Below are 22957 nucleotides of genomic sequence, written 5' to 3' on the forward strand. Positions count from 1 at the left end.
AGCTTTTCTGAAGAGCCACTCCCTTGAGCAGCTGCAGATGCTGTTGAAGTCCTGAACTGCCGCCCCGTGGGAGCGGGCCGGTACTGCTGGCTGTCGTGCGGGTTATTCACGCCAAGGGGAATTTAAGGCGTGAAAACAGTGCAACTTTATTTATTTTGCTTTATTATATTTATTATTATGCTCTTACTGTTATCCCTCTTTCCTTATTGGCAGTGCTATAAATCACAGTAATTTTACTCTGCTATTAGTACCATGAAAATTGAAAGATTTTTGAAATGCTATTGTGGGAATACAGCGGAAGATTGGTGAGGAGGATTGTAAACACGCTCAAGTGACTTGCAGCTGGGGTGCCCAGAAACACATGTATCACACTAATTGTTGCTTAGCTCTGTGTGCTTGATGGGTTTTGGAATGTCTGCACTTAGATAACATAGGCCTGTGAGAAACCCTGAGGCACCCTATCGAACATCCTTGAGATTCCTGCCCTGCTGTGGGAAAGATCAAAGCACAGTGGAAAAGTACGCCTGTGAAAATCCCTGATATATAGGGATAGGCAAAAGCAGCAGGCCTGAGATCTTTTCTTCTTCCTTCTCCTTTTCCTGACTAGCAAGGACCAAGCTCCCTGGTGCCTGCATCCCCACTTGCGTGCCTCTGCCTGGCTGTTGCTGCGGAGATCCCACGAGTTGTGAAGTAATGGGAATAAATTTACTCTTTGCCTTTCATCCGTGGTTTTGTGGTTGTTCCTGTGTCCTGCCTGTGCTGGCTCACACAGCTATAAAATGCTCACAAAAAGAAATTACAATATTTGCATAGCTAAATCCATCCCACTGTAAATATGCGGAGTATCACTTTTCGTGATAACTACAGCAAACATTTTCTAGTATAAAGTCATTAACATCTTTCAGAATATTAGGTATCAATGAATAAATCTATAATACTAGTTTGTCACTTAATTTGTTTCAGATATAAAACTCACCAGCTACATGTGCTAGGTCTAGATTACTTTAACCCTATTAAAATCAACATTCTGAATTATTAGAGATTTACAGCTCTTGTAAGTGTTCTGTCTCCTTTCAGCTCTCATTCTATTTTAATCTTTATGGATAAAGAGAAGAATTGTTTCTAAAGTACAAAAGTACTGTTACTCTTGATTCTACAAGTGCTTTTAGAGGTTTTATTGTGATAGACGGGCATCATCTAGATATGACACCGTCTCTGTTCTGTCTAGTATGATCATGAAAATAATGTATAAATACCAGAGTAGACATGATTTGCTCATCCGTATTAGTTTTTATATATATACATAAATACACACATATAGATATGTGTGTGTATATGTATGTACACAAATACACAAGCAGACAACAAACTGCTTTACACTGTTTGGAGAATATACCATCATTTACTTGTCTCTCACATCAATGTTGGCTTTGTCAAGGTTGGGACATGGGTGTTCCCCATGTTCCTGATCCAGACCAGGTACCTAACCAAAGGCCATCCTGCTTTTCTTACAGCCTACATGTCCAGCTTCCTTCATGCAAAACTAACAAACAGGGAACTGAATGAGTGTTGTACTTACTCCGTGCAATATCAGGCTGGGGGGATATGTTTGGAGTCAGGCACTTGAAAGTGGTCACACGTTCACTAGTTCAGACATACCTGTCAATTTTTCCTGTTCTGTGCATCAGTTTTAGTATCACAAGACCTTGTGACTTGGCAAATATTTTCTGATAATTTCTTTAAACAAAGGAAAATTGTTTTGTAAGCTATTTTTTCTAGGATAGTTTGATCTTTGCCCCTTTTCACCCCCTGTGTTTATTGTACTGCTCCATGATAGAATTCATTGTTACAGTTATCCTCAGTTTCTAGCCTACAGTACTTTCTACCAACAGTAGAAATATAAAGCATGATGATGTTTCAAATGTGCTGGTCAAGGCCCTTTTCCATGTCTTAAACTCTAATTTCACTTCTGTTTAATTTCAAGTTTTTTCACTTAATCTTATTAAAGTTGTGTCAGCAACTCGGAGGAGTTCTATAATCAAATCTAACTGTCTAGGCCAGGTTTCTAAGGCACAAAACACCCATGGCGAATTGCTGACAGAGACATGCTAAATTTATGGTGAACTTAGAACCGTAATCTTCCAGGAGAAGTTTCTGTTTCCTCAAATCATGAACCAGTTGTTTTATTTCCCAGGGCCTCATGACTAAATGCTTTTACAAAAAAATTTTGGCAAATTGAATCCCAATGTTATTAACCCGCATTATGAAACTCAGGTTTTTTAGTATCACCCGTGCCTCAGAGCAAAGGGGGAGAGCAGAGTGCAGTGGGGACCATGCCTGGTTTTCACTGCTTCTAAGCTAGGATGACTTCAGGCTCCATTCCCAAAGATGCCTGAATGCAGACCACTTCATTATTGTACAAGAAACGGGAGTGCACAGGCAGCAAAAAAGGCTTTTCAGAATAGAGTCTGCACTACCATCTAGTGGAATATAATGGTGTCTTCAGAAAACAAAATTGTGCAGTAATGAGTATAAATCCAAAAACTTTAAAGTCTCATTGTGAAAGATGATAAGCAAAACTAAAATGCTGTATAATTTGTAAATGAAGCATTTTTTACATTTCCAATAATCTGAACTTGAAAAAGCATATTAAACAAAAAAGACCTAGAACAAAGTTGCCTAAAACTGTAAGATTTGCACTTTTTAGAAAGCCTTAGTATTTTAAACCTTCAATTCCAATTTATTTTATATACAAATTAAGTAATGATTTACTGAATAAAACACAAAGAACCACATTGCTACAAATATCATACTACAAGTCATGAGCAGCCATTTTCATTAACTTTCATTTCATTTTCATCACCTGTATGAATGACAAGTCTAGAGTCCAAGTTCTTAATTTGGATGCTGTTGTCACTGTCAAATGTATCCAGCTGGGCTCTGAGCTGAAAGTTACAACAGAGCACTTGTTCAGTGCTTATCATACTTTAGCTCAAAGAACATTTCATGATTCATGCAAAACCTGGTAAAGGTTCCTATAAATTCTAGGTTGAAAACATTGCAACACAGTAGCTTCAACTAAACTTCCAGCTAGCAATGAAAAAACACACAAAATCTGTCAGGGATTTCAGCCTATTACTTGAAGTATTTCTCCCATGTTGAAGTCTGCATGGAACTGCTGGCAGAATATTCTTTGTTAAATTATTAATTTTTGTGAAATGCTTGGTAAGCTCCAGTTGTCAGTCTCTGAGAGTTTGTAGAATAACACATTAGCTTGCAAATCCCACTGAAGAATAAAAAAAGTATTTGAAATTCTGTGCTGGAAACAAACACCATCAAATGTATGCATCATTTTTTGTTTTAAGGATCTTATCCCAATTATACAGTAAAAATTAATGGCCTTCAATCAGTAACTACAGACAATTATCACTTTGCTGCCATTGTCTATGTTGCAACTCAAGTTCTATGCATAGATTAATGTGTTTTTATTTAGTACACAATTTTTGCATCGTGACTTCAGAAGGCTTGCATCTTCCTGCTACATGCCTGCTTTTTTGACTTGGCCAGGGTTGCTACATGCCCATTTCTGAGAGCTTGGGCTCAGGCAGCAAAACTCGCCCAAAGACCTACTGCACAGCACATTTACTGATCTTACTTTAACATTTAAAAAAATATACTTGAGAGTCATAAAATAATTCAGGTTGGAAGGGAGCTCAGCAGGTCATCTAATTCAAACTCCTGCTGAAAGGAACTACTTTTCTTAGATAGTAAATAAATCAAATTGATCATTGGTTACACAGCAGATTTCTACCACGCACCTGATGAATGAAATCACAGGACAGCTGGGGTGCTGGGAGACATCACGACTTTCTTCTCTATGTCATTTCTTGCACTGAGGCTGAGGTGCTGCACGCCTGGCTCTGAGGGCAGTTGGATCAAGTCCTGGCAGGAATGGACCCCACTGTCCCCAAACCAAGAACCACCTCAAGCCACCAACCACCCCTACTACAGCCTGGGTGTGAAAGGTTGGAATCTTGCCTAAGTTTGTCTGTCTTGAACCTGTTTGTATATGGATCTTAAAGGGAAGAATTATCACTATTAGCCCTTAATTCCTTAGTAATAAAGTTTATGGCTACTGAGGACTCAAAGAAACAACAGGGGAAGACAGGCTGACTTCACTTTGGTAGCATCTGAGGAAACAGACATGCAGTAGTCTGCTCAAATTGGATTCCACTGTAGGTGACTGGCAAGAAATATTCTTTACAGACGGTAAGAACAGAGAGCACCACCTCTATCACATGAATACAGATTAGAGAGCTTTCCTCCCAGAGCTCCCATCTAATCTGGCAGCTAAATTCACTGCATAACACTGAAAGAAATACGAGGGGATTTTTTTACTTCAGCCGCTTTGCGTTTTTCAAATAACATATTTCAGAAGATGGCCCAGAATATTGTTTGAGAACCTGACAGCCTTAGAAATACAGTAGGAGAGCATACAATGATGAAGTTAGACACTTTGTTAAGATGTATAAAAACGCCATTTGTGATTAAATAGCCTGACTCCTTCAGCAACCAGCTACAGCCACAAATAGGTCTGGGACTGTTCAAAGTTCTGGTTCTTTCTATGAAATATCAAAGGTACCATCCGACATTCAGAGTTTCTCTGAGGGAGAATATAAATAAACTGATTAAAAACAGAAACCTCATAGGAAACCAATTTTGTATTCAGCTCTTAAAATACCTAAAATAACCATATTGTTAACTGTATTGGCAAACACTGCTCTTAGATGGAGACTGGATGAACTAAATGATGGCCCAAAACATTTTAAACTGTACAGCAAATATTAAGAAAAAGTCTAGGCTTGGCTGAGCCCACCAAATTAATACCAAATCCATCTGGAGGAGGTCTTGCACAATTATTTCTGCTGTGGAACAAGATCTTGTGAATACATAGACAGCGTTCTTTTGCAGGTGCAGATCCAGTTACCACCTGTCTTGCAGGACTGAATGGAAGGGTTGACTTTGATCCAAGTCTGGAAAATGCAGACAACTGATCAGTACTGGCACTGCCAGCAAGTGCACCATCCAGAAACACCTTGCCATGAGAGAGTTAGGAAGATGGGCATGCTTTTACTTGGCTTTATCTGCCTTCCCATTGATTAGCAGAAGCCCTTAATTCTGCTAAAAAAAAAAGAGGATATCTCCTCCCCTAGGAAAAAAAAAACACTGAACATAATTTTGTAGTGAGTATCAATAAAGATTGTCCAGTGGGGTCCCTTCTAAATGCAATAGTGACTGCATTGATAAACTTCTGCATCTTTTATTTATGGCTGATGAAAACCAACTGATTATTAGGAATTCAGACAAGTTATAGATGTTTAAGGGAAGAAGTATCATAGTTATGGTATTATAATTAATTATAAACTAATGTTTAATGCAAACAGTGTAATTTCTAGGGCTGTTTTCCTGTAATAGATCGAGATCCAATACTCCTTTTCTTATTTATGCAGTACGTAGTTGCATTTTCTATCAATATCTGCCTTACCAAGCAGGTGGAAGGACAGGAAAGAATGCCGCACGTAGAAATCTGCTGGTTCTAAAGCTAAGGCAATTACATGTAGTTCTAGGTCCTTTTGAAAATTTAATTAATGACAATTGATTAGTAAGTGCTAGAATTTGTGACAATTTGTTCAACTGATCCTTTTAAGAGAAAAAAATTTAGACACTTAAGTTAAACAAAGGACCTACTAATTCTTATGTGTGAATCTGCTCTAGACCAACAAGCATGGAATTCCCCGGTGAAGTACCCTGTACTTCTCATTCCCCTTTCTCTCATGTAAAACCCAAAAATCATAGAATCATGGAATGGTTTGGGTTGGGGGGGGGGACGACACACACACCTTAAAGATCATCTAGTCCATCTCCCCTGCCATGGGCAGGGACACCTTCCACTAGACCAGGTTGCTCAAAGCCCCGTCCAACCTGGCCTTGGACACTTCCAGGGAGGGGGCAGCCACAACTTCTCTGGGCAACCTGTGCCAGTGTCTCACCACCCTCACACTAAAGAATTCTTTCTTATATATAATCTGAATCTACCCTCTTTCAGTTTAAAGCCATTGCCCCTCGTCCTATCCCTACACTCCCTGACAAAGAGTCCCTCCCCATCTTTCCTGTAGCCCCCTTTAAGTACTGGAAGGCCGCTATAAGGTCTCCCCAGAACCTTCTCTTCTCCAGGCTGAACAACCCCAACTCTCTCAGCCTGTCCACACAGGGGAGGTGCTCCAGCCTCCTGATCATCTTCGTGGCCTCCTCTGGACCCGCTGCCTGCACACCTTAGCAAGGCTGCCTAGGTTAGAGTAGTCGGTATGCATGACTAATGTAAAAATTCACCTCATCATATTACCAATTAGGACAGGGATATGCAAAAGACAGGAAAAGAGAGTGTGTGTAGAGGGAAGCAACACACTGACTTCCATATGAACCATTTATTGAATAAATACATGCATCATAATGTAGAATTACATGAGCAAAAAAGGCAATCTGTACAAAATTGATTACCCTTTGTTCTCATTTCAACTCTCACCATTTGCTGCAGCTCTGATAAAGGATTCAAGACAGAAAATTAAAACTCTCTTAATCCAAATCCAAGCGATATGCATGCTGATTTGAGTTCGGGTTATACCACTCCTATAATTAAGAAAGCTGGTTTTCTTGTCAGTGAAGCAGAATAATTCTAAAAACAGTTTCAATAGTAGAACACATGTGTTGGTACATACAAGTAACAAAGCTTATTTTTAGCCATTTCTTAAACATCTTCATATGTTCATATTTTAAGGCACAGGATAAACAAGAACTACATGAAAAGCTTTCAGTTGATATTGAATACATTGACTTGATAATGAGGTGCAATTTTTGCCCAGAGGAAAAATTACGTTCATCCTTCCTACTTCCATATAAACAGAACAATCAGAATTTGGTAACTATGATACAGAGGTTTGTTTCCACTATCAAAAGAAGCAATCTCATCTAGGCAGTCATATCCTGATCCAAATTCACTCAGAACATTTCTAAAGAGTCTGGCATCCAGGACTGGTAACTGTCAATGGGAATTACTGTTGCTGAATTACAATGACAATTCAATCTCTTCATTTTAGATTCCTAAATGGGAACTGGTCTCTCTTAAGAACCTATCCCTAATTTTAGATTGTGAGCTATTTTGGAAACCTGTCCTATATACTTTATCCAGCTACTCACTTTGTGCTGTCATCTCACATTTACCCAAACACAGCATTATTTTTCCCCTCAAGACTTCAGAAGACAGAATGTGCACTGTCTTTGGTTAAGTGCAGAGTCTTCTAACATCTCTCCCCAGACTTCACTTAAGACTTGAAACACCAGATCAGTTTAACAGCCCATTTGTTGACTATGGATCAAACTCTGGGGAGTCACTGGCCAAGATGTACAACAGAAGTCCTTCTACCTCAGACTGAACCAAGACAAAAAGACAATTATGCTGAACTGGTGCTCTTAGACTCCTTTATTTAGATCAGCTTTCTCTTTCTGCATTTTCATTGCATTAACAATAATTCTTTGTCTTTCCATTCTTAACATTTTGATGGACAACTAGCAAAGAAAATATGTATTTCATAATATATTACATTTGCTATGAATAGATGAGTGTGTGTATATATATATAGATATTCATACATTCCAATATAGAGTGAAGCCTTCAAATGGAAATGTTTTCTTATAAAGACCCTCTCTCTATTGCCCAGTCCATCAGAAAGTAACAGCAGCAAAATTTACAATGTAAGTTTGTTTGCTAAAATTGTCTTGTATAAAATGTGGCAATAAGAAGGCCATCACTGTATAGAGATGTATGCGTGCATGTCACACACATCCACGACAAATGTTCATGTTAAACTGAATTTAGACAAACTGAGTCAATTCTTAAACTTGAAAAAGACAGAAAGCTACATCTATGGTAGGCACTTTGGTACATCTAGTAATGTAGGCATATTCTACATCTAGAATTAAGGTTCTGTCAGTAATCTTACAATAAAGCTAATTTCAGGAGTTCATTATTCTGCTTTGAAATTCTTTCTTGGCTGAGAGATCATTCTAGAATCTTAGCTAAATAATTGCATATTTATCCAAGAATGAGGGTGTTGGCTCTGAAAGAGCTGAACTGGTCTCTTGGATTCTTAATGCACATTTTTATAACAGTCTGAGAAAAACTTACCAGAAAAAGAAAAATCAGTTCTGAATACAAAAACAATTTCCCATTATTCATAAAATTAGAGTCATGAGCTCAGCTGTTTAGGCTGATACTCTCCCCTTCAATTTTCAGCTGTCTACTTTCATCAGTTTGTGCTAATTGTATCACTGCTGTAGTCTTGCAGCAGACTATGGCAATGCTTCAGTAGAATGCCATTATTTCTCAAGAAACCTGTGTGGACCCCTGACGTGCATTTTTTTTCCATGCACCAAACACACTAAGTAGCAATGAAGCAACTGTAAAGACAGTTTCAACTCAGTTTCACACTTACTTACCTACTGGTGTTCCATATTAGTATTACAGAAGGTATAGCATAATATACTATTTAGCACAGTATTGTATAATAAAAATAACGTATGTCTTGTATGTATGCCTACTATATGAACTTACATTGCAAGCTGATTTGTATACCTTATAAATCAGAGAAACATGGCAGTATGGACAGTTCTAAGTGGTTATTTGTTTATAATACAGAAAAATCCATGTCCTCATACCTTCAAAAGGTCACATGTCTAGTACTATAGAGTACAGGAATAAATAACAAAATCCAAGTGAACCTGTGTAGTAAAACTGTACTGTTTGTTATGTTTACTCCATTAAAACTCAGATTTAGAAACTGTGATTCATGGACCTCATCCTCTATTTATACAATATTTATAGAATTCCCCTTTTTGTTTATAATATTCTATAGCATGATTTTCCAATAATACATTTATATATAAATATTAAAATGTTAAGGTTTTGTACATTTTAAGCTAGCCACACTGGGCCAGATACACAATAAAATAAAAATGTTTTTCTGCAGTTTGTTTTTGAAGAATATCACAAAATGATTAAGACCATTGTGCTGCAAAGACAAAAGAGATTCATCTGAAGAAATTAACATGCATTTAGAAGAAAATATCTATATCCTTTATCTATTTTTCTTCTGAATTCAAACCAGCATGAAAGAATTATAAAAAAATAGTATATATTTACATGGTACAGTATACGTTGGTGAGATATAAAACAAGGCAGGAAAACAGCAGAACATAATTTCTTCACTTTCTAATAAGTACAGCCGTCAAAGATCAATTTAAACACAAAAGGTTACTTTACTATTGCACATTACAGTAACACATAAAATTGTTTAGCAAATTAAAATACAAAGTTTAACAATGAGAAAGGCTATGTCTACATAAAATGACCAAGTGTTATAAAATTATTGGGGATGTGTCTAAGAACTAAATCAGTAAAGCTATAAAAATAATATCGGTACATCTGTGAGAACAACGCTTTAAAAATATATAAAGGTTGGCAAAATTATGCATGGGGAATTCCCAGTATCCATGGGCCTAACTCGCACCATGTGGCCTTGTACCATCTTCTGTTAAATCATACCTGAAAATGGAAAAAAAAAAAAGAAGAATTTTTTTTTTTTTACATTTAGCAGGTATTATTAAAACTGTTAACACACTAGTTATTAGTATGTATTATTATTAATAAAGGAAATATTATACTTACCACTGGGTCCAGCCTTTAGCAAGTTCTTCAGATGCCAGAGGTATTAATAACTGTGGAAAGTTAAATTAGCAATCAATGCATTATGTGTGCCTTTCATTCTATGTCTTTTAAAGACCAAATCTGACAATCCTGTAAACTACAGTATAAGTAATGCCATTAGTAAAAAAAATATATTTTACATCCTTGTCATCATAGCTATCTGCTGTCTGGCTGACTTGCAGTAGATTCAAATTGTTGGTTTTGACCTAAAAATCTATACTCTTCAGTGATATGGTCCCAGAGCACCTCACAGGCTTAAATTCTGAACATGGCATATCTTGGCAATGGCAATCAGCTGATATGTTTATGCTAACAGCCTTCCTGGTAAACAGGAAAATTAAGAGCACCATTCACCATGAACGGACCACAATTCTGATATCTCTAATCCTCTTTGCATAGCTTGAACATGGCAATTCGCAAGGGTGTAGGAATTTACGATTCCTTTTTGCATGCTCCAAATCACACGTGTAGGAAATAGAGCAATTTATTGAGTGCCTATAGAACAGTGAAGTTGTAAGCACAATAGCTGGTTTTAGCATTGGGAATGTCTCCAGCAGCAGTTCTCTCTCATGGATTTTACAATCTAGGATTTTAATTACTAAACATACACTTGTTCTGTGTGCTTCTCGAAGTACTCTTGCTTGTCTTTCCAGTTTTGTCTGGACATTTTCTGAGATATCACCTGTTTTCTACAGGTTATGTTCTTTCTCTGATGGTATGATTAGTAAGTCTGACATGCAGGTTTCCTTTGTTACTGCCAGCTTCAAAACTTACTGTTCTCTAGAAGAGATTACTGCCTCATCTTTTTATGTCTGTCTCTGCAGTTTGTTCCCTCCCTTACTGAAGCTTGATATCTAAGCAATCTATAGTTTTGAAATGCTTTGTACCTGAATCAGGTGCTTCAGTCAATACTAACAAGCTCATATCACATGAGGATTTTAGTCTTATACAATAACATGCTGTATTAACAGAATTTGCTTGTTGTCGACTTACTTTGCCAAGCAGCCCTTTATCTTTGGACAAGAAACCACCACTGTTCTTCACCGCTACATCTAGTGTTCTTCTCTGTACTTCAGGCAGGGAAACACTGAAATCAAATCTGACAGGCAAAGTGATGCTTTAGAGAGAATTTTGTACCTGAAGTGCAAGTTCAGCTCCTACAGTGAAGCTGTAGTGATTCAAATCATAACCGAATCATCCCTCGCCCCAAACAAAAAATAAAGTCCAAGATAAATGAAGAAAAAATCCCAGTGTTTTGCCTAAAATTTTTCTTCAATACTACGATCAATATCAACATCAAACGTTTGAGACTTCTGTTACTTTTGGTCTCTAGAAGCCAATGGTAAAACAAAACAAACACACACCAAACAAACCAAGGAAGGGTCATTCTCTTCTCTGTAGAGTCAGTGGTTGAAGAATCCTGCTACACTGACAGCTCAGTATCACTATTCCCCAAAGAAAGGGAAAGACTGGTCAGTCTTACTGATCCTCAGTCCTCAACAACCAGAGCTCCTTTTTCTTTCCTGGCACACTAAGGAAACCTATCAACTTTTAAGGAAGAATGCATTTTGTTTTCTCAATCTGAAACTTACAGAAAGTGAGGGCAAGATTATACCACAATCTACATCTATTTGTCACTACAGTTCTTAAACAGCTTTATTGCTTTACAATACATTTTACTTGGAAAGGCACAGTAAAATAAATCTATTACCTGGAATAAACAGGAGAGTGCTGCACTCCCAGGGAAACCTACCAGAGCCCCTAACTAATGATTTACAGATTTCCCTTGGACAGAATGAAGTGCTGTTTTCCCCAAATTAACTTTCTGTCTGTAGAGAAAGGTCTTCTTTATGGAAAAGTGATGGGTGGGGGAGTAAGGGGTACATGTGTGAGAGAAACTACCATCAAAAAACCAAGTGCAAAAGATAAGGATTTTTATGCAATATAATGTTGCACAAGCTTGCACAACTTCCAGTCTGTGGGCCGGGATATAACCTATGAGGTAAATGACTCCCTGGATGCTGAGAAGTGCAACCAAGTAGATTGACTGAGCAATGTGATCATGCATAGACACTGGCTGGCCAGTCCCAGCAAGGAGGCAGCACCTATCAGCCAGGCAATCAGCCAGGCAGAATCAACATGCTCCTGGCAGGAAGAGATACCAACAGCATTGGCCACCTAAATGGTGGCCACTCACGATCATGAGTGCATGATTGTCAAAGCGCGCACTGCTTCTTAGCTACCCGCACAAAGGGGAGGTAACTGACATAGGATAAAGCAGAAAAAGAGAGGAGTGGCTGGTAACAGAGTAAGAAGGGCTGTGGTGATAACAGGGAATAGAAGTATGGGAAGAGCTCTTAAAGCAGAAGAGAAAGGTATGATCAAGTCTGGTGGTGACATCTAGGAGTTTCAACAGCTCATCCATTCAGGTAAGCTGAGAAGCCTTTGTTTGACAGCTTTGTAATTACATGATATAAAACTACTACACATAGTTTAGAACGTACATTTGATCAAACACTGGGTTTAATGTCTTCTTTGATACATGTGTTTTTCTTCTTCCCGATCGTCTCTTATCAGGCAGTAAATACATCCGCACATATGGATCAGATCCTTCTTCTGAAAATGCTATTAAATTTCTGTGACCAGTGAAAAACAAGGAAAAACACTTAGAAAATAAATGAGACATTGCTGAATATAAGTGTCTACGCTACTATCACTTAATGAATCAGTTGTGGGATGTCCTGCACAAAGTATGATGCACAGGATACAGCACACAGGTAACAGCAGTGGAAAAGAAAAACTAAAAAAATGCCAAGCAGTGACTTGTACAAGATCAGATAAATGGTGAGCAGATAGCAGAGGTGGGAATACAATGTTTCTTAAATTCCAATTCAAAGTTTATATATGGCTTTCCAAAAATCATGCATTTTTGTCATTCCATGAAAAATTCAGTCTCTCGGAGATAGCCTTCAGACACTGCTGATAAAAAATCTACATGCCATTTTCATTTAAAATATGACAGAGGAATAATAGACAAATACAAAATCACAGCAAAATCTTCAACAAAGTTTTTACTGAGTATAGCTCTTTATGGTTTCGTATTAATACATAAGTGCAATCAGTTATTTAAAAAATAACAAAGATCATCCAGACAACCAATTTATAATGATAAGTCAAGATATGACAAAGTTTACAAAGAAATATGCACAGAAATGAAATTTGGTATTTTATGCTTACCTGCAGGAATGCACTACCACAATCAGTTTGTTTCTTTGTGAACTATGACGAATTGTTAGCTGAATCTGTCCTAAGGGAGACTGCCCCAGAGTTGTTCCACTGCAGGAAAAAGTAGAACATTATGCTTAGTTTTTAAAATGGATATTTAAAGGAACACCTAGCTGAAATATATGCTGAGTAGTTTTCCCAGACATCATGTATTATACATTTAACTTTTCATTAGACCAATGTGCACGTTAGCATTTAGGCATATCTTCATCAGTTCCTTGTACTTCAGTTCCTTGGTCCAACAGCTCTACTCTCCAAAAGCTAGGTATTCCTGTCAGTTTAGAGGCTAGCTGCTCTTCAGTACTTTGAAAACAATTATCAGTAAAGAACTTGCTTACCCTAAAATAAACATTAAAGCAGTATCTAGGAAATTGGAAAGAATAATGGTGCAAACTGCAATGAAAACCTCAGTGATGGGCCACTCTTACCTACGGCCAGGACCCAACTAGTTCATTCTTTTCTAAATTCTCTAATGTAGAAATATAAATATTCTTGGGATTAAAATAGTTAATGCTTAAACACACTTACTGTTTTAAAAGTTCAAATCACAGTATGAACACAGTCATTTTACTTTTCTGCAGCTCATGCCACATTGAAAATAAGATTAGAATCAATTTACACGTACAAATACAGGTCATGCTTAAATAAAAAGCAAGCACCATGTTTAATAATTTCTGTTTTAAAGAATGGCCAATATTTGAAGTTTCCTCATCTCTATGAAATGCTTACTTTAGTTTGTGTAAACTGACTATGAGTATTTTCCATTTCACACAGGACAGTATATGGCATACTTGGCATTTCTCAACCACTTGAAGGATTATCTTAACTTCAAAGGAGAGGCGTGTCTCTTGTGAATAGCTACTACAAAGTGGTTGCTCCATTAAAATGCCCAAGTCATTCACTTTAAAAACTAGAATGAAGCATTTCAGTTCAGTATTTTCTTAGTTAAAATTTAAAAAAAAAAAAAAAAAAAAAAAAATCGGAGCACCTAAAAACATGGGATCTACAATAAAGGACCTCCTTAGCCATAGCTTTAGCACTCTTATCAAATGAGAAATTATGGAATTTATGTATTAAATAAGGAGTAGTATTTCAGCTTTTATCATAATTAACAAAGCCTAACACCAGGAACAAAGTCTAACAGTTTTGGGCCAGAAGAGAGACTGACAAACTGAAGACAAGACAGCAGAGGACCATAAAGATAAATGAGGGCCTGGAGCACATAAGCAGTTGGTGAAGGAAATGAGTTTGTATAAACTGAAGAGACAGCCAACAGCAGATTCAATTGCAGTCTTTCACTACTTAAAACAAACATTATAGGGAAGACTTAAGTCAGACTCCTTGTGCCTGTGCACAGTAAAAGAACAAGAGGCTGCAGTCTAGTTGCAGCAAGATAAATTCCAATTGGAAATAAGGAAAAAACATATTCACAGTGGAGTGGTTAAGCACTGGAATTGCTGAGGAAGGTTATGAAACCTCCATCCTAGGAGATATTCAAAACTTGTTTGGATAAGGCCCAAGAAACCTGATCTAACTTTGAAGTGAGATTTGCTTTGAGCAGAGGGCTGACCGACCTCCAGAGGTTCCTTCCAACCTATGTTACTCTATTGATTCTATAAACACTGATAGAGAAAAAGATTAATCGGTTCAGTCTGTTACAAATAAAAAAATTAAAATCTTTCTACTTAGATTCACAGAGAAGCTACGTGAATAGGGAATTAATGGTTTCCATTCTCCTATTCAGAGCAGAATGACTGCTCAGCTGTCTTTACTGGCAAGTATAGCTGCCTGTTGAGGCATGTAAAAAAAAATTAGAGAATTTAAGAAAGTGTGGCTGCAGCAATCCTCATTAACTGAATTATAACTGACTATTCATTTAACATTGTTTATAGTCAACTCCAAGTAATCTAAAAAGACCAACTACCTTCAGCTTAATTGGTTTAATATTAATGCTAATAGGATTCAGTGGTGAAACAGGCAACTATTGCCATGGAAGTGATTAATGTTGTATCGAAAAATATCCTTCCCTCTTGCTATCCCACTCTTTTTAGCACGACACAGTGTAGCTATGAGAACAAGGTAGACTTTATCTTGCAGATCATCGAATGGTAAGGTAACTTCTAATTGAAGAATCTGTCTAACTGAGGTACCGTGAGGAAGCAGAAAATCACAATGGCTGATTTTCAATTGGCAGGCTCAAACTGCAACAGGAAAAAATATTACTGAAATGCAAACTAAGCACTCTTTCTTTGGCTGCACTGACATTTTTTATAAATCAGCTTAGACGCATTGCAAAACCAAGTAATTAACACCATACTTTTCAAGCTGTCGTAGTCTTTGCCGTAGCTCCTGTGTGGCAATAGGCAGAGATATGTCTGAGGCTATGCTAGGAGTGGGTTCTTTGACCGAGAGGTGGCTGGGAGAATAAGAGAAGTTAGAGGCATGAAGACTGGAGGAACTTCGGCTGAGATCTGTTGGCCACTGAGGGCTGGCATTGGGAGGCTGACTTTTTTCAGCTGTATCAGTCTTTTTATCACTGTCAGTCACTGGGGAAGCTGGAACAGGTTTGTTTGAATCAGGTGTTGGTGAGACAGGAACCTGAGGCTTAAAAGATGATTTTCTTGCATCTTTGGAAAGAGATGGCCTTTTTACTTGGGCTGAATGTTGATGATCTGGAGATCTTGCTTGCTTTTCAAGAGAAAGGACCTAGATACAGTAATAATACATATAATATTACTATCTTCCAGTATAAAAACCAGGAACAAACTTGTTTCTACAAGAGTACTGCTTGGTGACACTAAAGCAGGGCTAAAAATATTCACAGTTATTCACTCTACAATAGGAAGCCTTTTGCACAGCAAAACACAGCTCCATCTTCTTTGTGGCAACTATAAACCAATGTGAAATTCTTCATTCATTTAGAGTTATTCTCCTCATTATTTCCTTCCCATACTCTAAGCACTTCTGGTGCAAGTGCTATTTACTTTGCAGCTCTAGCCACCTGCAAAGCTATTCTATAATTGTTTTCTTTTGATCTTTTGAAGTTTATTCCTGCATCACAGGTTCTTCTCACTCATTGTCCTTGCTTACTCTTTTATAGGTTACTTTCATTTATTAATGACAAGTAAGCAAGAAAGTGCTTTAGAAAAGAACAAATAACAGAAGTTAACAGAAGTTTGACTGTTTGCAAAGAGATATACTACCTCATTAAACCAAGCAATTTAGCTGGGAAAAAGTCAAACCAACTTTCAGGTATGCAAGTTTTGTCTTTAAAACTCCAATGTGCTTGAGTTAGTTTGAATTTTTCTAGTACTATGAAGGCACTTCCTTTCCCTATAAGGTATTCTTTTTAAACCATCATGCCCTCAGTTCCATTTCTGTAAGATAAAGGTGATTTCATTGATCTATAGCCTGCTGAGTCATAAAAAACTTTAAGGAATTTAGATTCCAAACATGATTTCTGAACCTAAAATCACAGGGAACCTCAATCTTAATGCAGCTGATTACTGTTTCGTTCAGAGAATTTTCTATTTTTGAAATAGAATGTATTTAAATTAGAGATTATCTTTGTGTACTTGATAGCATTGCCACACTAAGGATACTTGGCACTGTGACACCCACGGAAACGTACTATCTTCTTCATAAAGCAGAAGAACAGAAGTCACAGTAGTCTTAAATATGCTTTCGGTTATTTACAACGGGAGAAGTTTTAGAGTACCCTGAGTGCAATCTTCATGTTTATAGTGCTGTTTGGACCGGAGTTGCTCAGGTGGAACCGCTGATGCATAGTTAAATCTTCACTCTCTAGCAACTGGCTTAGAGGCAGTTTGAAGTTCCCCAAAGAACACTGGTGCTGTTCATCCCTCACCTGAAGGAACACAGAAGCTAAGTCATTTTGTATCATCTGCTTTGTAAGAATTCAGAGAAAGAAAATGACACAACAGTTTCATTTAAAAACAAAAAATCCAAACAATATCAAATGTTGTTTGTTCTTAAACCAGATTTCCCTGATCATGATTACATTGAAGGAGAAAATAGAAAATATACTCAATGCCTAGTTTCTTCATCCCTATCTTCTACAGCAAAAGCAAGACAGAAAACTAATCATCACATCTATGTTGATCTGACCCTTGATCAAAGCAACTACATGGTTTCCAGTCTGTGTGAAAATTAATTCCCACAACTGTTAGAGGAATAGTAACTAGGGCTGTCCTCATTTACACTACAGTCTCTTTGAACTATGTAAATGACATGTCAGTAGTGTAAAGGGACACAGTATTTGGATAAAGCAAAAACTTCCTTATGATGAGAGAGGAAACAAATCAGCCATACATAACAGCAATTTCTGCTAGCAGTTAAGAATGTTAAGATTTGAAACAGGTATCAAAATTTACTTTTGTTCCCTTTTTTTTAAGTAAGACAACCATCAACTATGTTCTGGTGAGAGTGGTTATAGTATCTCTTCCTTTTAGTAGTAAATGCAAACAAACATTTCATAGCCTGGTCTTAAAAAACACTTTAAGTATAATTTTAATGGTGATCACAATATATTCAGTCTCATTTCATAACAGCCCTGTAATGTCTGAATGTCACTACTGCAATGTCTTAGGAAAGAAAGGTATGTAAAGAATGAGACAACATACCTCAACTTCAAGATCTTGTCTTTTGGGATTATGTACAAAGAAAGTAAAGTTTTCCTCCCATACTGGTTCATTGGTCTTGTATCGAATCTAAAGTTAGAGAACAGGAAGCATACAAATTGTAAAATATTTCTGTCTAATAAAGCTGGTGTCAAGACTTGAGTACATTTTTCATTTTGGCTTTGCAAAATTTATGTCTGAAACCTAACATATTTAAACAAAGTCCAAGTGGGACCTACCCAAGGTATGTATATAAGATCACATATAAAATTATACACAGGACATAAAGTATGTTTTGCATGAAAGTTGCTGTAAAGTAAAACTGCTAAAGAACCTTTACTTCACACCAGTCTAAGAACAAATGCAAGGTCTTCAGACTGTCATATTCCCTCTCTCCTCATACATCTCTATAAGGGATGAACTAACTCAATAAAACTCCTAGAAACTGGTATTTTTCCTTCTAATCTCCAAACAGCCATGTGGAAGATTTCACTTGGAAATCTCACTACTTTCAGCAACTGATTAACTGGGGGGGGGGACACACAGAAGTGTTCATAAAAAAAGCAATCTACAGGAATGAAGGACTTGAACTTCTACCTCCATTCTCTAAAAGGTATCAAAATTAAAACTGTATATGACATCTGGTTTAGTCTTTGTGAGAATTTTTAACAGGCTATGAAGAAGCCAAATTAGATGTCCTCTCCTTTTGCCTCACTGACACTTTTATTTAAACAAACCCACAAACACACCCATATTACATACATCTACCTATCTAGGTATCACTTCACTGATGCTATTTTATTTTAAAGAGCTGTTTGAATGACAGGCATCTGTTACAGACCACCCGATTAGGAAAAAAAGAGATGGATGACACGTTCTTCAGATAACTCAAAGCTGTCTCAGGTCTGCAGAACCAGGTTTTTACTGAGAGCTTCAACTACTCTAATGTCCTCTAGGAAAGCAGCACAATGGTGCACAAGCAATTTAAGAGTTTGTGGTAGGAAAACATACACTGTCACAACAGTTATGGCTGTTCTCAATCATTGGATATGTTGACTAGGAGTGGTGGTGTTCTGAATCTACCATTTAGAAACGAGGAATATTAGTTTGCAGATGTGACTCAACAGCAACCTTGGCTACAGTGACCTTAAGATCACAGAGCTTAAAGATCCTAAGGGGACATGAGAAAAACAAATAGAAGAATAAAAGCCTTGGACTTCAGAAAAGCAGATTTCAATTTGCTCTGGGAACTGTTAGAAAGGATTCCATCAGTGTCTACCTTGGAGTGCAACGGAGCTCAGGAGTGCTACAGGACAGCTGTCTCAAAGCACAAAAGTGGTCCATACCTCAAAGCAGAAAAAGCAGCAGACAACAAAGTAGTCTGGCTAAACTATGAGCTCCAAAGAGCTACACAGCATGTTGGCTAATCTGAGGCCCTACTTCAATGACAAGGCTCAAGAAGATGATCTTCAGTGGTTCTTTGGGACCTGGACATTTCTCTAACTCTCTGATTCTCTAAATTTTCACTTGATCAGTATTTTGAAGCCTGCTGTTTGCCCATGCTGTTATTTATATAATCACTGCTGTAGGAATCCCAGTTGCAGATCAGAACCTACTGTGGAAGGACATCTACAAATAGTTAAAAAACTGGTCTAACTCATAGACAGTTTAAACTGAGTAAGCACCCATTCAATCCTTGGCTTCTTGTTGGCAATTTCAGTTCTGATGGCGACTTTCAGTGCAGTGTATATGCTCAACAGCTTGATAGCCAATGCCAAGTACACAGAGCCATCAAGTGTTTGTAGACAGAGCCAAGTATAAAGAGTAGGAACTTACCTTACTTTCCTGTGCCTTATGTCCAACTGACAGCAAAACAAGTGGGTTGGGATTGCTGTTTATTTTCTTTCCTGACTGGTAAAGAAAAAGCAAAACCTTTGCCTTCAGAATAAAGCAAAACCTCTCTCTTCTGAAACTTGCATCTTAAAAATACAAATCGTATGCATACTACTATATGCTTATCTATTATTCTCAGTATTTTATTCAACAGCCCGGAATGGCAGACTGGCTAGTAACTGTTGAACACATTAACATGAAGGCATACAACTACCCTAAATACGCTGAAGCAAAACCCTACAAATAAGCAGGAGTTTTAGACTTCTTTCTGCTTTCTTTGAATGAAACTGGTAAGGTGCAAATTCTTATCCTTTAATGAGCATTACACCCCCCAAAGCTAATGAAACATAGTTAAAACTGCAAAAAGAATATTGCATGCACATGGGAGATATGGGCAAAGCACAAGCTTACTTTATTTACAGTGCAGTAGTATTATAAATTTGATGTAATATCAGAACATTGATATTCCCCCCTTTTCAGTTTGAGGAGAAAGAAGATGCCCTATAAAGTACCTGATGTATATTTCTACAGTTTACCAAATACTCTTTATTAGAGAATCAACCATCTGCCATATCTGAGCCTTGCTCACCAGCTGTATAGCATTACATCAAACTGTGAAAATAAACATCAGTTTAGAAACAAATTGTATATATACACAGGAACATTCCAAGCTACATGTTTGTTTCGCAAATTTTAAATTAGCCTAACAAAAATTTAAGTTAGAAAGAAAAGTTAGACATGAAAGTTAATCATCTCAAACAGGTGTTAATGCAGTTTAAAAGGCCTAGAAAATATAGTATACGTGGTTAATAATATACTTTGAATTCTACCATGTAGGAAATTGTACAGATCAGCTTTGTAAACAAAAAGTTAGTTAAAATCTACTTAATGCATGTAAGGTCACAATTACAACTGATTTAAAATATTTTATACTTTTAAATTAAGAATGTGCATATTTTACATGTTTTGGGATCTGAACTTACATTTTGGACACCATATTTCCACTAATATTACTTGACTTTAATGTGACACACTTCTAATAACCATACTTTCCTTTAGAAAAAAAGCTGTTAAGAAAGCACTCCTTTCTTGGATGAATGCCGCATTTCTTTTTCTCATGACTTCTAACTGAAAATATTTAACTCTCAAAGACAACAGAATACAAAAGTTTAAGGAACAGAAAGTCAGATTACACTCCAGCTGATGGCGTTTAAAATGGCAGGTGACATATGTTTAGTTTTTTCTTTGTAAAAAGGTGCCTGAAACTCCCTTTTCTTTATAAAATGATGAAACTACACAAGTTGACAAAAAGACTGTGTTGCTTATGCTGATATATAAATACAAATAATTTAAATTCATGCTAAACAGGTAGCAATATGTACACACACATATAATGCACCTCTAACACCTGCTACTGAATTGCTATTGACAGTCTATTAGAGACTGCCTCTTGTCCAAGTTCCTCCAGCTGAGAACTTGGCTTATGCCTTCCACGTTTGCCTCTCAACTCTATGTCTTCCATATCAAAAAGCTGGGCTAAATTTATTTACCATTTATATAAAAGATGTAAAGCCTTCTAAAAACAACTAGCAGAAACAAGATTATTTCAAAATATGTCAGAGATTTGTTTTATCGGTTAGTCATTCAGAGCTGACCAATAAAGTATCGCTCAGTATGTGAAAGATGTCTTAGCTTTCATGTCAGCTTTGTTCTTTAGTTACTACTTCAAATTAGTTCTCAGGACTATTTTTTTCCTCAGTCTTCTAAAGCACTCTATACTCCACTTGACTAATCTAAAATTCAAATTTCGAGACCATAGTATTTTAGCAATGTCTTGACAGCTTCTTGAAACCAAATTTAAGTAAAACAGTATTGCACTAAATATATATCTGGCAACAGAAATTCCATACACTGTTGGAAGAGAAGTGTTGCAGGCATTTGTGCATTTCATTACTTTCGTGACCTTAAATGGACAACTATATTAGTTTTACCTTTAGGGCTTTCTGAACAGCAGCCTTCTTCAAGCCATCAGGGTTAAATTCTAATGGATTATGCTTTTAAGTCAGGAGAGAATGAACATAGGAAGGGTTAATAAGTCATGCAATGAAGCAATTTTACTAGGTTAATTAATTATGAAATGACAACATAGGACAAAGCGGGAGGGAAAAAAAAAAAACCTCAACCTAAAAAACCCCAAAAAAATCTTTCAAGCAAAACAATGAAGGAACCACAACAACAACAAAAAGTCTGATAAAACTTTTTTTCCATATCCTCTCTGAATGTTTGTATTCTGCTTTAAAACTAATGTACTCTCAGTCCAGCCATATTTCCCTTACCAGTTTGTTTTTTTTTTTAACCATAATAAAGAAACTTCACTAAATAGGTTTTACTGAATGCCTGATGTCCTATGGACTGCCTTCTGAACGAATCTTTTTTAAATTTAGTTAGGTATATTTTCACAACATAGAAGCTTCCCTGATGATAAGTCAAGTAATTATGTGAAGGAGTCCTTTTATGTGAGAAATTACAATGCTAAAAGTATTGATAGGACTTAGATCATTATAAAAATCTAAGTCATTTGAGCAGATGAACATTACAACCACTGCATGCTAACTAGAATGAAGGTCTACTCGTTTTTGCAGTTGATTGAAGACATACAAACACACTAATAATAGGAATTTGAACTGATTTAGCAGGACAAAACCTCTGACTATAATTAAGCAAAGTTTAAAATTTTATTTTAATAATAATATATTGTTCTTCAAGTGACACATGTAAAGTACAAAAATGTTACAGAAAACTTGCATTCAGCTCATAAGAAATAATTTCAGGAAATACTATTTTGAAATAAAACAGACTTCAAGTTAGTATACTTATGGCTGGCTTTTTCTTTAAGCACAAATTTTTGTTTCAAGGGAAAATTCTGCTTTAAAAGCTTTAGTGTGTGGCAACAGAAAAAATTGTATAATGGCTTTTTTAAACATGCTGGTTTATGAACAAGAACTGATATTATTAATGCTCTGCCAAAAGAAATGCCTTCCTGAAATTCAAATCCAGAAGTGACTCAAATTTGAAGAGAGATTTAACCTTTATACAGAAATTTTTTTTACATTTTATTTTGGAATGTCATATGCTGAAGTTGGCCAATATATATGATAAGATTCCTGGCATTCAGCTTTAAATTTTTGTTTCAGAATGAACATAGAATATGGTGAAACTGGAAAAAAATCAGAAATAAAGTTTGGCTGGTTTTGTGGGATTTTTTTATTATTTTTCTTAAAATAAAATTAAGGAATCTTCCGCAGCTGTTTATCTGATA

The 22957-nt window shown here is 36.6% G+C and overlaps 1 protein-coding gene across 5 annotated transcripts in view; it reads right to left on the reverse strand.

Annotated features, from left to right (window-relative positions):
- Positions 1-6470: 6470 nt before the first annotated feature.
- Positions 6471-22957, reverse strand: part of ESYT2 (extended synaptotagmin 2) — a 91605-nt gene continuing 75118 nt past the window's right edge. For 3 of the 5 annotated variants that reach the window (XM_074831762.1, XM_074831780.1, XM_074831798.1), the window contains 10 exons: positions 21630-21692; positions 19582-19656; positions 17749-17835; positions 16824-16973; positions 15423-15811; positions 13058-13156; positions 12325-12456; positions 10814-10919; positions 9782-9831; positions 6471-9658 (listed from right to left, as the gene is read on the reverse strand). In XM_074831762.1, coding sequence (XP_074687863.1) covers positions 9613-9658; positions 9782-9831; positions 10814-10919; positions 12325-12456; positions 13058-13156; positions 15423-15811; positions 16824-16973; positions 17749-17835; positions 19582-19656; positions 21630-21692 — 1197 coding nt within the window. In that variant the 3' untranslated portion in view covers positions 6471-9612. The remainder of the gene's footprint in view (positions 9659-9781; positions 9832-10813; positions 10920-12324; positions 12457-13057; positions 13157-15422; positions 15812-16823; positions 16974-17748; positions 17836-19581; positions 19657-21629; positions 21693-22957) is intronic. The other 2 variants (XM_074831770.1, XM_074831789.1) reach the window with 1 other exon arrangement.

This window comes from Strix aluco, chromosome 1 (assembly GCF_031877795.1).
Source record: "Strix aluco isolate bStrAlu1 chromosome 1, bStrAlu1.hap1, whole genome shotgun sequence".
Classification (NCBI taxonomy): domain Eukaryota; kingdom Metazoa; phylum Chordata; class Aves; order Strigiformes; family Strigidae; genus Strix; species Strix aluco.